This window comes from Choloepus didactylus, chromosome 2 (genome assembly GCF_015220235.1).
Source record: "Choloepus didactylus isolate mChoDid1 chromosome 2, mChoDid1.pri, whole genome shotgun sequence".
In the NCBI taxonomy this organism is placed as follows: Eukaryota; Metazoa; Chordata; class Mammalia; order Pilosa; family Megalonychidae; genus Choloepus; species Choloepus didactylus.
This window is the reverse complement of record NC_051308.1, coordinates 138,493,093-138,510,741: the sequence shown is the minus strand read 5'-3', so window position 1 is coordinate 138,510,741 and position 17,649 is coordinate 138,493,093. Positions and strand designations below refer to the sequence as shown.

Here is a 17,649-nt window from a genome sequence, read left to right as displayed (position 1 = left end):
ATTGTGAATAACCAGAGTCTTTTTAATTTGGCCAACAGTTTCTTTTATTTCCATAAGATCTTCTATTTTTTTATTTACTCTTGCAATGTCTTCTTTATGCTCTTCTAGTGTCTTTTTTATGGCACTTATATCCTGAGCCATGGTCCTCTTGATGTCCTTTAAATCCTTTGCCATGTTTTCATTCTTTGATTGTAGTTCTTTAATTAAATTTGCAAGGTATAACGTTTCCTCCGAAATCTTGATTTGTGTGTTGGGAGCTGGATTCTCCATACCATCTGGTTTTATCATATGCATTAAGATTTTCTGTTGTTTTTGGCCTCTTGACATTGATAGCGTTCTTAAAGGATATTGATCTAATTTTTCAGAGACAGAGCTTGGTGACGTGCACTTTCTCTAGGTAAACAGCAGATGGCATCTGTGAGCCACCTATATCCCTTCAGTCAGTAGTGTGGGGAAATGATTCTTGTATGTTCTGTTGGAGAGCTCAACCTGGGCCCGCCAATGGAGTTGTCCGCCCTGAATGTGGGGCGCATGCACGGGTGGTCAGGGAGGAGGGGCAGCTCTCTCTTGGTGTCCCATAAACCACCAGACTCGGCGTAGCGCCTCTGGTTCTCTGAGCGGATCCCCCCTCCCAGGCGCGATCCTCCCTCAGCCGAGAGAAAATGCTGTGCTACATCATCAGTGTGTGCCGTTCCTCTAGGGAAGCCCTGGGCCGCTTGGCTGTGCCGCGGGGCTGTCAGCTAGTTTCAGAATACAGAATGTGTGAGGCTGTCTTTACTGCAACGCCTTGTGGGCTGAGAGCAGCTGAGGTTTTCTCCACAGAGAGCGAGCGAGAGACAGAATATTTCCCCTGATTCTCCCAAGGTCAGTTGTCACCAAAAGCCTGTGTCTGCTTGTTGAGGATTCACTGTCTGTATTGAGCAGTTATCATTAAAACCTCACTTGGAGCTGGGCTGAGAAAGTGCACGGCACGGCTTCCATAAGGGAGGGGCTCCCGGCTCTAGGTTCTCAGCTCTCAGCGTGGGTCCACAATTTTACTTACAGATTTTATGCTGTGATCTCGGGCATTCCTCCCAATTCATGTCAGTGGAAGTTGACTGTACTGTCACATTTGTCTCCCCGCTACCATTCCAGGTTATTTACCTGTTTTTTGTTCATTTATGAATTTTTCTGGGGGAGACTAAGTCTTCTACTTCTTTCTATGCTGCCATCTTCCCAGATCCTCCTGAAGCAGTTTTAAAGGGTCAAGGTGACAACCTTCTGGAAATTTCAAAAAAAAAGGATAGAGTCTTCTCCCTCAATTTATCCCTAAAATGCTGCTAGTAACAATAACACTCATATCAATTAATATCTTGGTTTCTCAAGTGTATTCATTTAGGCACAAACATCAGCCCATTTATGTATATATTTATAGTTTAACAAAAGATTAAATGGAATTAATTTCCCCATTGTCCTTAACCTGGTAATTGAGCTGTTAAAAATCACGTAGCTTTCTGTGAATTGACAAGGGGCTAAAGATGGAAAATTTCTATCAGAAGAATGGGATAACTTACAGTCTCCCCACGTTGTCCAGGGTGTCCTGGCAGTCCATCCTTCCCAGGTGGTCCCTGAAATCACAAATATTGAACACCATATGCCATAAATATTTCCTATCTAAATGTAATAGATTGTACAATTTTACTATTTCATTTTAATTAAACAGATATAGTATTTTGATGTTCTGTTGACTTTATATAAAAATGATACATACATATATCTCATTGATATAACTCTACACCTACAATTGAGACCAAGAGAATACAGAACTCTATTCTGCACAGTATTTGTTTAAATCAATTATTTCACTCGCATACATATTTTTATAAAGTGTATTTGAAAAGCTCTGTATTTTCATTTTTGCAAAAATACTAGTCCTTCATCTGATGGCAAATAAATATTTTCCTTTCTTTTTATCATCTGTTCCTATTTTAGTTCTCTGTGCATCAAGACTTGGATAACAGAGAAAGACAGTGTCCTCTAGTGGTGATTTTAGCCCCTGACTGAAATGAATGTGAAAGAAATAAAAACTTTCATAGAAACAATGGCAACTTATCTCTCAATTGCTCCAAGTAAAAGAAGCAATATGCTCTGCTCAATTCTAGAAGTCATCAGGACCAATTTTTCTCAGTAGGTTTTCTCAAATATCTTCTTAGAAGCATAATGTTTTTTAAGCACTGGAGAGCAACTCTACTATGCTATCAATTTCTTTAAAGCATGCTTTGTCATACTGAAGAAATAAATGAAGCAATTAACCAAGTATTTAAAGTAAACAACTCTATTATTTTCTTATGTTTTGAATACTTAGTAGAAATAAATTGCTTCTTCAGACTGCCTGAAGGAATAGTCATCCTCCACAGAAACTATTAAGTAACAAGTTTAAATTTCAAAACAGGTTTAGGCAGAAAGAATCTCACCCTTCTGGATAAATGAGGAGAAATGAACAGTTCAATAACATTATTAACAACAATGGATGCACCTCTCAGTATCTGTTAATTGTTTAAATAAATCTATTTTAAAATATCAATTCTTATATATAGTAATGTAAATTGAGATTGAACAAAAGGCTTTGTTTCAAAATAAGATAATTTCCACAATAGTTATTTTTCACCAGAGTAAGACTTTCTAAAGTTGCCTGGTTGGCTTCAATTGAAAGGTTTCCTGCATGTCCCTAGTACAATCTTTGCTCCCTTGATCTCATCCATATAGAGACAGTGGTTACTGTGTGAATTACCAGCTCTAATTTAAAACTGTTATTAGGATAGTTCACAGTCTTTGCTTGTTTGGTGATTCAGTCGTTTTCCATGACCACCGCAGTGATCTGGTACCATACTCCCCAAAGCACCAAAACTGGAGTGTTTTTAGCCAGGCACAAAACACTCTTGGAAGTCATTTATTTGTTCCTTCTTTCAAAAACCTGTCTCTTATACCTATGTATAGGGCCCTATGTATCACTACCCTTAGTTTAGTGGTGAAACACAGACAAGCAGTTAAGTACTAGTAGAGTCTATCTAGGCCCACTATTTCAAAACAGCAAATAAAGTTTTCTGTGCTTTGTCGCTATTTTGATACATGTGGGAATAAATGTACAGTCAATTTGGGGCAGTAATGAAAAGTTTACATAAAAAACATAGAGAATGACAGTTAAAGGATAATAAAAGTGAGCCTTGGCTTTCTTTACAACACTAAAATGTCTCTCAAATGATGTGTTTTGCCATCAGCGCAAGCTATTTGCACATTTCCTAACATATTTATAAAGTAAAAGTTGACTATGTCATTATATTCACTGATGTGAGAAGTATAGATTATACTTTCATTGCAAATGCTATAATCCTTTAAACAGTGATCTTAGATCTAAATTATGTCACTCTGGGATTTAATGCAATATGATTTTTAATAGTGTTCAAGATAGTATAAGGAAGCAATGCTGACAGATTACAAAAGGATTCATAGCATCATCATTTTTATTTCTTTAAGCATGTACTTATAATATTAAGCAATTAAACCTAAATTATTTTAATGGCTCCAAACTATAAGCCAATAAAATAAAGCAGATTAATTACCAAAGAATTGTATGGCATTTATTTAAAAGTAAAACTGTTAGTCACCAAAATAGACTGCCCCTTTGATCTAGTTTTTAAAGGGCAATGGGAACAAATTCATCTAAATGAGAGTGTACATATATAACAAGGCAATCTATGAAAACACACTTAGAATAAATGTTGAGGATGTTTTTCACTTCTCATTCACTGATGTTTGAATTTTCTCTTCTGCAAATAGAATATTTCTCATAATACTCATGCTATAAATCTTAATCTCCTCAAATTAAAATTTTATCTTAAATGGGATAACTATACTCTTCCAAAATCAGCTGAAATTAGCAAGAGATTAACAGAATCTAAATGTAAACATTTCAAGCACTAAATCCCTATAAGTGTATATAGAGATTATATCTATATCTATCTATCTATCAATATATATTTTTTCCTGGTTCCAATAGAGATGAACCGATTAGTTTGTAGGAAGAGCTTGGTTCTATCCCTCCATTCCTATTTCTTCTTCTTTTTCAAAGAGATTAAGGGTTTTCTTTCTTAAACTTCATAAACCAGCATCCCTGAGAAATGACAGGTATTTTTATTTCATGCTGTAGTGTTTCACTTGTCAGAGAATGAGAGTATAAAGATCATTTTGTTTAGGAGGGAAAGCAATACTGCTTAACAGTGTCTTGCCTCTTCAACTAGATGATATGCTTCTCAAGTGTAGGCATTTGTCATACTTCTAATACCTCTTAGAAACAAAATGCATGCACGATCAGCACTTCAGAATTTGTTGAAAGAAATACTTGAGGGAATGGGCTGAAAAGTCTGAGGAAAAATGAGTCCTATGGTCTTCTTTGACAACAGAATTGTATACATAAGGGAAACAATTCTTAATATTACAAATATAAATAGCATGATAATGTTGAAGTTAAACATATCACTGGGTTTTATGTCGCTACACAATGATCTAGGCACGTAACTTCAAAATACCTATGAAAACGACTATGAAAAAAATTCTCCTGTGTGCAATAGTTACTGAAACTGTTTTCACTTCTCTGTCTGTGAAACTGCACAGACTTATTGTCACACTTGGAAAATTATATGCAGGCAGTATCAGTATTATTTTATACTTAATAGTAGCTACTTATATTGATTTTTTATAAGACTGTAATGTAGATAATGATCCATTCTTATATTAAACAGTAATAATGCAAAACTTTTCAGTGTAAAATATTACTAAAAATTAGTGCAGGTGGTAAATTGCCTCAAAATTTAACAATGTCAATATTTCAGCTATACAATGAAACACGATTTATTCACAATAATTCTTTTTTCAAATGTGACCTAAAGTCACATTTGAAAATGAACAGTGAATAGTTGTTAAAAATAAAAAATGAAGTTTACTTATAAATTATTTTCGATAATTTAAAAATATAATGAAATTGGAAGTAGCTTTTATTAAAATTTTGACATATTAAATCCAAATTTTCCTGAATTGTTCCTTCATTAATACTTTTATTGGATCATACTTTTATAACTACCTGAAGTTAGGAAATTGGGCTGCAAATTTTTTGAAATATTAGCATATATAAAAAGCCTCAAATACCTTCCTCATTCAAGGTACACATTTTTGTGGTTTTGTCAAAAAGGTTTATTTCAATATCAGCTTAAAAGATTCAGCTTAAAAATTTATATTAGTGTGCATCTATATAAAAATATTCAGGATGAGAATAAAACTACTAGTACTGCTTTAATGGAAATTAGTTATTCTTACTGAAATGGAAAAACATTTGGTTCTCAAAATCATAGCCTAAGATTTTTAACTATATTTAGTTTTCTGGAGAATAGATCATATTCATACTATGTCGTTTTTATTTTCAGTTAATATATCCTAGGACTTTGCTACTCAAAATTTGGTACACAGACCACCAGAAATGGCATCACTTGGGTACTTGCTAATACGGTCAGAATGTTGGAGGGGGCTTAAGTAGTGATATTTGAAGAAGGATACATTTGATAACGTAAGATAAAAAAGGAATTCAAGAGATTGAATCTTTAATATTGTCACAATTTTTTAATGCAAAGAATAACATTCATTATAGTAGAAGAATGGCTGAGAGAATAATATTCATATTGTTGAAGACTTTGTTATGCTTTGAAGGAATATTGAATATCTGTTTAAATTATATTTGAAAACATTTTATAGAACTAAGTGAAAATATGTATGCTATGTGATATTAATTGCAATTTTGTTTTTATAGGGGTTTTACCAATATTTGTAACTAGAAAATATTTAAAATATAAAGTATGGCTCTCAAAGATTTGAAAAGATTGTGAAGTGAAGAAAAATATATAGAAACTATGGTACTTACAGGAGGACCTTTTGGTCCGGGAAATCCAACTGGACCCTGAGGTCCTTGAGGTCCCTGAAAAGAAAAAGCAGTGGGAAAATTTTAAGAATATGCCTAACAAAATACATGCTTAGAGTTTGTAGTCTATTACTACAGACAAAATACAATGTAGCTTTTGCACCAGAATTATGGCAATACAACAGATAATGGAGGAGTTTTCATGCTATTTACTACTCAAAACTGCACACATGTCAATATTCTTAATTCAAGAAAACTACAAATATTTAGAATTTGTGCTAAAAGTGAATTGAACATATATTCATCAAGAAGTTCAGTCAGTGACTTCTCTAATTTTAACATTTAATATTTATAGGAGAATATTTCAATTCCATAGCCCAAAACAGTAAATTGTTAAAATTATCTCCATAAATGTTCCGGCTTTAGTCATAAGGAAGTAAAGGGAAGATACATAACTAACTCAAAAAGGCCATGGAAGAGACTTTTAATTAATCACTGTATTTTTAAATAAACTTATTTTTAAACTATCAATTTCATATTTTATTCATGTACAAACTTCTTTTGTAGAGAAGATGAAAAGAATCTTATTGCCTAATTATTCTCCTTAACAATCAGCCTAAATATACATTTATACTATGATTCTTGACTTGATTCTTAATTAATTATATTATTCAACTCACATATTTACATATCTTTAAAATGCATAAAGCAGATTCTATTAAAGTGACTGTGTTAGTTGTGGAATTGTTAAGGAAAATCCTTCAAGTACCAAGGACATGATAATTAGGTTTTTAAGAGGAATAGATATAAAATGGAAGATAATATAAATAAAATCAGTTATGTAATTCAGTTTGGGTAGGATTTATATATTTTTAAATAAAAAACTAAAGTTTACTGAAGTTGAACTATAATAAAATTTTCTAATTCCTATTTATTAATTTAGGCTTCCCAAGGAAATTTATTACCATGCTTTAGCCAATGCTAGCTCAGATAACAGTACTTGTTATCGCTCTGACCAGCATCTTATCTTAAAACCAAAAAGCAACTTCAAAGCTAGGTACATAGTAAAAAACATAGATATTACATGAAATTACCAAAAGCACTGACCTAACTTTAGGAAATTGTACTTTTTGATACTCTAAAACAATGATTCTTAGAGATCTAGAATGGTAACTTAAGTAAACTATAGACCAAAAAAATCAATTAAAAATTAGAAATTATATTCTTTTAGGTTTTGGTAGCAAATTCTATTTCCTGTTTTCTCAAAACTTCATTTCCTTGCTTCCTATATTTTCTTCTTTTTCAAATAAAAAAGGTGTATTTTTAAATTTAATTTTCAATGGGAACCTTTTTAAAAAAGGAAAAAAATAAATCACAACATAGGAAAAATATTCAAAAAGTGGGTTTTTCCTTATAAAATTCCACAGGCATTTTTTGACATATTATCTTTACATTAATCAAAATAGGTTCCAGGTGAAGCAGAAAATATATATAAAGACTCAGTGTAAAGATGGTATTGGGGACCCAATTGGGTTTGCCAGATAAAATACCAGATACTCAGTTAAATTTGAATTTCAGTTATATAATGAATAATTTTAGTATGTCCTAAATACTGTGAGGGACATTCTTATGCTAAAAATTATTCATTGTTTATCCATAATTTGAATTTAACTAGGCATTCTGGTTTTGTTAATATGTTTGCTTTGTTTTTGCTAAATCTGGTAAAGCTTGATCCAACTAAAAGCTGTGTTAACTCTTAACACATGATCTGCAAAGTGTGAGTATGAAGGATCACATTTAACTTATGGGATATATGGTATTTTGAGCAAAGGCAAAAAAAATGTACTTCCATTTCTAATCCAGTGGTACCACAAAATTCTCTCCCTGGAATTCCCAAATCATGTATTTTGAAGAATGTGTTTTTGTGTAATTACTTCTGTCATTTTTCAACTGTGTGCCTAAGACATAAATTTAAAATTCACAATTCTTAAAAATCTTGGCAGAAGAGCAGAACATATTAGGGGGGAAATGTTTCATCAACCATACAGAACATATGTAATACTTTCTTCCTATGTAGAAATTGAAAATACCAATAAATGTTTATTTAAAATGGTTTTTCTGCTTACCAAAAACAAACAGTCCCCTGTTTCTTAACCCATAATATTCTTTGAAATTTGCTAACTACTTGTTAAACTGCACTTGGAAAGTTATCACTTCTATGTGTATATGTTATATTCTACAATTAAAAAAAGTGTATTCACTTGTAAAGATCATGACACTTTGAAATGAATAATTGAAAAAATATAAAGAGAGCATACTCCTAGTTGTCCTACAATTTGTCAAATGGATCTACTCTGTTTAATGATTCTGCCATTTTAATTAATTTTAACTCTATCTTATTAAAATTACTTTGACAATAAAATATTTTAAATTATATATTACTTATGAACTCAAAATGTACATGACATTTAATTTGGGATTAGATCATGAACAAGAAGAAACATTTAGTGGAATATTTTAAGTTAAATAAATATAAACCAAAGCCTTAAAACAACTTAACTGAATATTTATCTTGTCTTATCACTGACATTTTTGTCACAAACAGAACTTAAGTTTTGTTCATTGCTCTTTCTCCCTGTGTGGAAATATATATATATATATACTCATTCTCAGTTTTAACTTATATATCAAATTGTTTTCTGTTTAAAACACCTAATGTACATTTTGAAACATAATATGCAAAGATATCTTAATATATAACTATAAAATAATTATAATTATTATAGGAAACTTTTAAATGAGTTTAATTTCTTTAACAATAATAATATTATTATTTAATAATAAGGATTTTACCTATTTAAAGTTCACGGAAGAAGATAAGTTTTTAAAAATCTGGCTCCAAAAATGCTATATTTTGCCAAATCAACCAAAGGGCAAGCATGCTCATATGTATTTAGCTTTCTTTTATATCAATTGAAAATCAATTTACTAAATAGTTTTCTATTTACTGGAATAGATGCTTTATCTTGATTTGAATTTATATCGATTGTGGCTTAATGGCTACTGCTAGTTTACATTTTACAAGCATAATGCTACTGCCTGCTCCACTGACAAAATGAATATCAATCTGGAAAGCAAAAGGAGTGGACGAGAGAGCATAGGTGTTTTATGCATATGTAAAGAAAAAATTTGGCTTGAGTTTAACAGTGGTATTTTAGGTCAATTATATACACTATACTTCTCATTTCTATAATAAAATTCATAGCATAACTGATTAAGCTTTTTCTTCAGATGAATAAATTAAAGAATAAGAATTTGTTTTTAACTCTGACTAGATTTTGTGGATGACTGTTTATGTATATTTACAGACATATATATCTTTCCCCATAAATTTAAACACATGCCATATACATATATAAATATATTTATATATATGTCATTTTTTGTTTTTGCATTATGTGATTATATCATACGTACTCTTTCACCTGGAGGGCCTGGGGGGCCATCACCTCCTGAAGTGCCCTGGAAACAACAATAAAACAGAAAAATCAGATTTGATTCCTTCTCATGGTATCATTTCTCTGGGAAAAGGAACTTACAGCAAAGTTTAGCACGGAACAAGTGCCAATAGTACCTTTGCACCAGGTTTTCCAGTGGGACCTCTTGCACCTCTCGAACCTCGGGGACCCTGTGTGTGAGAGCAAAAGATGATTGTTCTAGTGCCAAACAAATCTGAAGGTAGTGAAGCAAATCTTAATTTTTGAAAAAAAAAAAAAATTAAAGATCTTCATTTACTAAATCCAAAATGAAAAATGTAAATCATTATCTTAAATCAAGGCACTCACTGTTGGGCCACGCTGACCCCGAGGGCCTGGTTTGCCAGCTACACCCTGCCAAAGAAAGTTCAAACAATGTCATTATGAAGTATATGGCAGTAAATCATGGGTCTGGTACTGAGAGACGTATGCTCAAGCAACAGCATTTATATTAGATAGACCAGAACAATGTACTTATATATATCATACCCTTGCACCTTTCTCTCCATTGGCACCAGGAAACCCAGGAAATCCTGTGGAACCCTACAATAATAATAATAATAATAAATAATAATAAATTAATATGACAAGTTGCAGAGAGATAAGCTATAATTCTTTTAAAACGCAGTGACTTTGACCCATCTGTTAATATTTAAGCAGATATATAATTTTTTAAGTTACCATGCAACCTCAATTCATGGATTTGAAAAGGAACTTACCATGATATCTGAAATCCTGAAAGCATTGAAAGCTTGAATTGATAAAACATATTTTAGTTTTTAACTTGAAAATTAAGACAATTAAAAAATGTTGCACTTTCTTCTATTGGAAAATAGTAATTAAAGGATATTTTATGCAAAATGTATTTTAACTTATTCTGCACACTTGCTTCGACTCTAAGAAAAATCCTATTTTTCACAAGCATGGATAATCAAATATCTATACAGGGATTTTATAAAATGTTTTCCCTGAATTAAAATTATTACATTTTTATACTTATCACTTTTTCAAATGATATTTGCATATTGAAGTATAGTTATTAAGAAATTTCAAATATCTATAAAATATTTACCTCATGTCTCTATCAAACACAAATATGCATGACTATTTTAATTTTTATCACTTACAAAATGCCACTATTTGAAGGATGATAAAGTTTTATAACTTTAAAACTGGATCAAATCATACAGACTACAAGCCTTCCTCAACCTTTTCTTTTTGGTGTTTGAATGTGGTTTGATCTAACTAAGCGTCAAAGTCAGACAGTCCAGAAATAAAATCCTGTTTTTGGAATTCCAAAGATATAAATTAAAGTTTATGTTTGTCCTTCATCAGTTATGTTAAGTTGGGTATGTTGCCATCCTCTTTGAATATAAAATTCTCTTTTGCAAAATGAGTATAATAATACATATCTCACAGGTATTGAAATGTATGGAGGATTGCGATAAAGGAAGGCAGGGTACAAAAATGATAATGATAAATAATAATGATCATTTGGAAATGTGGTAAGCACCAAGTATCATTTCATTTAGTTCACAGAGACATTTTACGGCTGGAATACAATATATTCCCCAATAACCACATTCTCCCATTTCACCTTGTACATCTGTCCAGATTTTCATCTGCTTAGAGATGCCTTTGATTATGACTGTGATTGGTTTGCTTCATCATTATATCATGAAATAGAGCATATTTGGGTTTAAATTCTTGTTTCTCAACTTAAAAACTATGACACAATGGGGGGAGGAGTGGGACTTCCAAATACTCACTTTACCTATTTAGATCATTTTCAATAATATTCAAAATAAGTAGCAGAGAGTAGCAGACAAAATTTACACACTTTGTATGGATTAAGGGAAAAGTAACAAAGTCTTCTTTGATATGAATAGATTCCTTGACTTTTTTGCCCATTCAACTGCATTGAATTATCTTTAAAGTAATGTTTGGCCAATTGATAAGTGGTTCCTCTATATCAGAAAGATCTGGAGTAATTGCTAAAAATATGAATTGTCAGATTCCACTCCAGACCTACTGAAATGGCCTTTTCAGTAGTAGAATCCAGTAACTGCATTTTTAACACCACCCCTCTCCCCTATCAGGTAACATGTATTGCAAATGTTGAAAAGTCCAGGAGATTCTTAGTTCAAATACCAGGTGTAGTCCATTAACTACGTGCAGGTAGTAACTAGTTGGCCCTTGTGGTGGTATGGAACTGTATGTACCCCCAGAAAAACAAGTTCATAAACTTAATTCATTCCTGGGTATGTGTGAACCCATTTTAAGTAAGATCTTTCGATGAAGCTACTTCAAGTAAGGCATGGCTCACTTCATAGGTCTTAATCCTATTACTAGAGTCCTTTATAAGAAGAATAAAATTCAGATACAGAGAATGCCACAGGAAGCAAGAAGTCAAAGGAACACAAAGAGAACTAAGAGGGCAGGAGAGGCTGCCATGTGCATTACTATGTGACAGAGAAGCCAAGGAGCAAAGGTTGCTGGCAGCCAGCCCCAGAATGCCAGTCTTTGAGAATAAAGCATTGCCATGATGATACATTGATTCAGAAATCCCCCCTGTTCAATACAACTCATTTCATGATATTTCCTTCAACAGCCAAGAAAACTAAAATAACCCTATTCTCCATACACACCGAGCAGACTGGCTTGACGTGGATCAGGAAAATTGTATGTGAAGACTTATGTCAGTGACTGTCATATCAATAACCCAATACACACAGTGTTAAACTTCTTTTATGGCCCCTTTCCCTATATATTCTAATTCAGGTCCATAAAACTGTGTGGTTGACATGAGGACAATTCTTGGGATGCTTATTGTTTTAAAATATTGCAGAAATAAATTCTGCAAACTACATTTTTTGAGGGGCTTTCAATGCCCCTTTTATTTCTCTACAGAGAATCAGATGGAGTTACATGTGATAGAATGTTATTATGCTATTATTATAGGAATTAGACAAGTGAGTATAATCCAATATGGAAATAATTTACTTTCATTAAATTTTACTTGGGAACAAATATCCATTTCTGTCCTGAGAACAATGAACTAATTTGTTCATTGAAATGAACTAATCACATTTATGGAGACTCTGTTAAACAAATTGTTCTTATGCATCAATGTTATGTTTAATAAACTTATTTTATTACATAGTTCCTACTTTAAGAAATTGAGGAGAAACAGACAGAAACGTCCAACCCATCAAACAGTTTGTAATATAGGGCATAGTATTCTTCTCTTTCCATTAAGTAAGTGTCACCAAAATATACAATTCCCATAGAAAGATATTTTCTGCTTTTATATGGAAAAAGCAAACAAGCAAAAAGGCTAAAAAGTCAAAGGTTAATGTGAAATTGGATCAGTCAATAAATGGCGATATTTTCAAAATTATTTTAAATGCTGCTTTAAATATAAATGACTCTCATCTTAAAATAGATTTTAATTTTGAAATAATTCCCATTTTATAGTTCATAAGGTGGTGCTGCTTTAAGATATCTTTTATGGTGTATATTACTACTGAGACATTGGATAAATTATAGTGTATAATTATAGCCCTAGTTACGCACTAGTCCTAGTACTACAAAGAGATTAGTAGCCAAATTTCACTTTTAATACCACAAAGATTTAAATCTATTCATTGGCTTTCACAGAGGAAAAATGTGAAACTATATTTCATCTTTGATCTACCCATCAATAGAACTCAGAAACTTTGAAAGTTATCACTGTTATGTATATATGTTAAAGTCACAATAAAAATGCATTAAAAAAATAAAAAAAGAACTGAGAAACTGAAAATTTATCATAACAAAAAATAGGTAAAAAGCAATATGAAAAATAAATAAAGACCAATGTTTCAGACATTTGGGTTAAAGGGTAAGGAAAATTGTTTGATTCCACTAGAATGAAGCATTTATCCTTAGTCTATCTGTGGCATTTTGTTAATAAAGAGAACTCAACAAATACTGACCAGAAAATGTAGTTAAGAAAAACAGAAGAAGAAAAGAATGTCAAACATGCTCATGAAAGAAATTTGGGTACAGTCATGCAATATTAGGACAGGTTTCTATGTGTTTAAATCAAAACAAAATATTACAATTGCAATTCAAATTAGTAAATAGATCAATAATCCATGGAATCATCTAAGAATAACTTAAGGTTCTGGGTCATGCAGTTAATGGTTGTTTTACTCAAAATATTTGTAAAAATGTTTGAGGTTTGAGAGGAAGCTATCTGGGAGACATTAGAGATGAAATTTAAAAAATTTCTCATCTGTGTTCTGAATGTAGCCAGAAACATTTAAGTGATACCGGTATTATTTCAAAATCATAGATGGCATGAATCATATTTTGGAAAGGCTCAAATCATTGTATTTACCTTCTACTACACAAGGTAATAAGTATTTTCTGGAAAAATCAATGAAAAATTCTAAGAACTACACGGTGAGGGTAAAATTGTGTCATCAAATTAAAATGAGTGAACACAAGTACACTACTGACGATTCACATTTGCCGAAAGGGAGGGAATTTTTGTCTCCCCAGATTATCTGTGAAATGTATCAATAAATATATGTTTGGGGATAGCATATAACCAGAATTGGTCCATATCTTCTATGTCTGTGATGCCTGACTGGGCCAAACATGAATAGATAGATGATGAATTAGTTGGATAGACAGATAGATAGATAAATAGATATACAGATGGATAGATAACCTTATATATATATAATTTAAAGAATGGTATAACTACCCTAATACTAATAATCAACATTTATATATTAATTCATTTAAAAGAATGGTACAACTACCCCAATACTAATAATCAATATTTATATATTAATTCATTTAATCACCCTAGTGTAACTAGTCAATGCATTAAGTGCAGCCTTAACAAAACTTTATTATTGTCTTATGGAAAAATAGTACACTGAAGTAAACATGCATTTTTAAAACTATCTATTTTTGTGCTTAAAATATGTATATTTCAAAGAGTGAAAAATAGGATTTGGGGAGTGCTATGGGTTGAATGGTGGCCCCACAAAAGATATGTTTACATCCAATTCCCTGAAGCCTATGGATGTTACCTTATTTGGAAAAAAGGTCTTTGCACATGTCATTAAATTAAGGATGAGATGAGATTATCCTGGATTATACAGGAAGGTCCTAAATCCAAAAGTAAGTTTCCTTATAAAACGCAGAAGAGAAGACACAGGCCCAGAGAGAAGTTCACAAGAAGACGGAGGCAGAGACTGACAGCTGGCGGTCACAAACCAACCATGCCTGGAGCCACCAGAAGTTGGAGAAGGCAAGGAAGGAGTCTCATTTGCAGCCTTCAGAGGCCTGCTGACAACTTGATTTCAGACTTCCAGCTTCCAGAACTCTTAGAAAATAAAGTTCTGTTGTTATAAGCCACCAATTTTGTGGTAATTTGCTATGGCAGACACAGGAAACAATTACAGTGGAAATGAGGGTCAGTAAATACGGTAAACAGTGTATTATAATTCCTTTTTTAAAAAATATTAAGTGTTAATTCAAACACTGGATATATTAGAAATGAAATCAAAAACTACAAAAGCTATTATAAAGCACTTATCCACTTTATAAATTCCAGATATATGAATGTTCCTCTCTGGATAAGTCCTTATTCCACTGAATATGACTTACTTTTATAGCTCTATCTTCTAAAATACTCAGATCTATAATCACCCAGGGTGTCTGAATTTCCTACACTCCAGAACCCATGCTCCTTATGCTTTTCCCTTGTGTATCATCCGTATGTTACAGACTTTAAGGACACCCTTTGTGAAAAATTTTGAGTGTCTTTACAAAATGTTGATAAACAATAAAATCAAGCTAATTATTTTACCTTTGGACCTTGTCTTCCTGGATATCCTGGTAATCCTGGAACACCAAGTTTCCCCTAAAGTTAAAAAAAATTTTTTTTTAAATAATCAATATTCTAAGTTGAATTAAAATTGACAACGATTTTAATCATTTCTCTAGATGTTAGAACCATATATTTTCATATTCAAAAGGAATATTCATAAGTTTTTACCATACATTACTTTCATCATATTTCTTCATTTAAATAAGAAAAAAAAATGTTGTTTTGGACTACTATTGACTATTACAAATGCTGTCATGTTATTAACTTACCCTCTGTTGTGAAAGTGATAGTGCCTTCTTTGGGGACATAGAACCTTGAGCTAAAGAGCCCTTTGTAAATCTAAAGCATGAATTAATGGAACATCTGTGACTTTTCAACATTAAAATACTATTTCAAGTTAGTTGATATAGTTAGAATTACATTTAGATATTAATCCAAAAAGCAATTTTTTGATAAAGTCATTTTATTATCACAGTGTAAATTTAAAGCAAGTGATCCTGAGTTATTTAACTTTTCTTCATAGGGTGAGTAAAATATATATAAATATACTACAAAATTTTGAACTAAATTTTGAACAAAATTTCTTCTCTTATTCAGATATCTGTATAAACCATGGTTAATGAGTACACTAAATGTTGAGAGCAATAGGTAAATAGGTAAATAGGCTGTTGTGGAATATTAATTCCTGAAGACGGGTACTTGAATATGCAACTATTTTGTTCCAATACCGTGAGATTACCTCTAAATCTGAAAGTGCTAAAACAAAATGCAAGTAATAATGGATTCCAAAGTTGTGTACCAAATACCAAAAAGTTTAAAATACCACGCTAACAAAATTGGTCCCCTAAAATTTCTTTCTGAACAAAACACGAATAGTCAAATCCAGGTAGATGGAGAGATAAATTACTAACTGAATGAATTGAATGAAATATGTTTGTAGGATTTTATTTTGCCTTACTTCCCTTAATAAAAACATACTTTATAGATAAAATATTTTGTAAAGTTTTAAACATTAACCACATAGCATCATTATTCCCAATGTATATTTAAGCAAAGTAAGAATAAAAACAAATCCAAATTACTCTATGCAGTCATGAAAGATGAATAGTACTTTAAGAACAATAATAAATATTTTACTGGATGAAGCAAGGCAAGAAGAATTAAGAACATGCATAGTGTATGACCTTGTTATTATACATTGAACCAAAGAACTGTCTGATTCAAGTGCAACACTGCATAGGTAAGCAGTCTTCACATGGAAAATATGCAAACAAGTCGTAAGAAGCTCATTTATAATGATGTCTACTTGAATGCATTAAGTTATCATACTTCAGTTTGTGTCACCCATTTCAAGGTTAATGAAATTCTCTAATTACGATCACAAAGCTCTTTGTGTTCTATGTTAACTACTACATTAGAATGTATACTCTTAATCATTTTAGAGTGATTTAAAATAAATCAAGGCAGAAAAATCTGTTTATATTTTCAATATGGTGATATGCAACTTCAATAAAGGGACAAATACAAATGAAATTTTAAAGATGAAGAATGTGAAGTAGTTTTAAATATCTGATGCCTCAGAACAGTTTGTGAGACCATCTATACAGAACAGAGTGGGGTTAAGAAGAGAGGAAAGTCCCAGAACAGCAGTAAACTACAATCCATTGAGTACTTTTAAGTAGAAGGGTATAAGTGCCATTTAAGCCCCTGGTTTCTCCTGATCTTTTCATTCCAACACCTCAATACCATAACATTGGCCACCAATTCACAAATGGAAACTGGGATTGTGAAACTTGAGAAGAATTGTCATATCAGATGATTGATAAAGACTTTTTTTTTTTTTGAGTTGGGGTAGGTGACTACGCTTTTTTTTTTTTTAAATAGCATGAAATTATTTTTTCTTTATAAAAGAACAGCATGATCATTGTAGAAAACTTGGAAAACAGACTTACATATAAAATTGAAGGAAATCCACATTATTCCACCAAGGTATAATTATTTATATTTTCCTTTTTTTTTTTTTTTTTATACAATGGCATAAAATTTGTCACGGAAACTTCCAGTTTTTCTTTTTTAAATTTTACCACATAACTAAATAGTCCATTCAGGCAGAATTTTAATGTAGCCTATTATTAAATTTAAATGTTAATGTATTGGTTGCATAATATTTTTTGAAATAATACATGTAGCCTAGTGGCTCTCAATCTAATGAATATTAGAATTATCTAGAGATATTTTAAAACATGCTGGTGCCTGGGTTGACCCCAGACCAATTA

The 17,649-nt window shown here is 31.7% G+C and overlaps 1 protein-coding gene across 1 annotated transcript in view; it reads right to left on the bottom strand.

Annotated features, from left to right (window-relative positions):
* Nucleotides 1-17,649, bottom strand: part of COL11A1 (collagen type XI alpha 1 chain) — a 235,964-nt gene that overhangs the window by 98,805 nt on the left and 119,510 nt on the right. The window contains exons 31-37 of the mRNA XM_037815603.1: nt 15,353-15,406; nt 9,970-10,023; nt 9,790-9,834; nt 9,579-9,632; nt 9,422-9,466; nt 5,948-6,001; nt 1,554-1,607 (exon numbers count right to left, since the gene is read on the bottom strand). Of these exons, the coding sequence (XP_037671531.1) occupies nt 1,554-1,607; nt 5,948-6,001; nt 9,422-9,466; nt 9,579-9,632; nt 9,790-9,834; nt 9,970-10,023; nt 15,353-15,406 (360 nt within the window). The remainder of the gene's footprint in view (nt 1-1,553; nt 1,608-5,947; nt 6,002-9,421; nt 9,467-9,578; nt 9,633-9,789; nt 9,835-9,969; nt 10,024-15,352; nt 15,407-17,649) is intronic.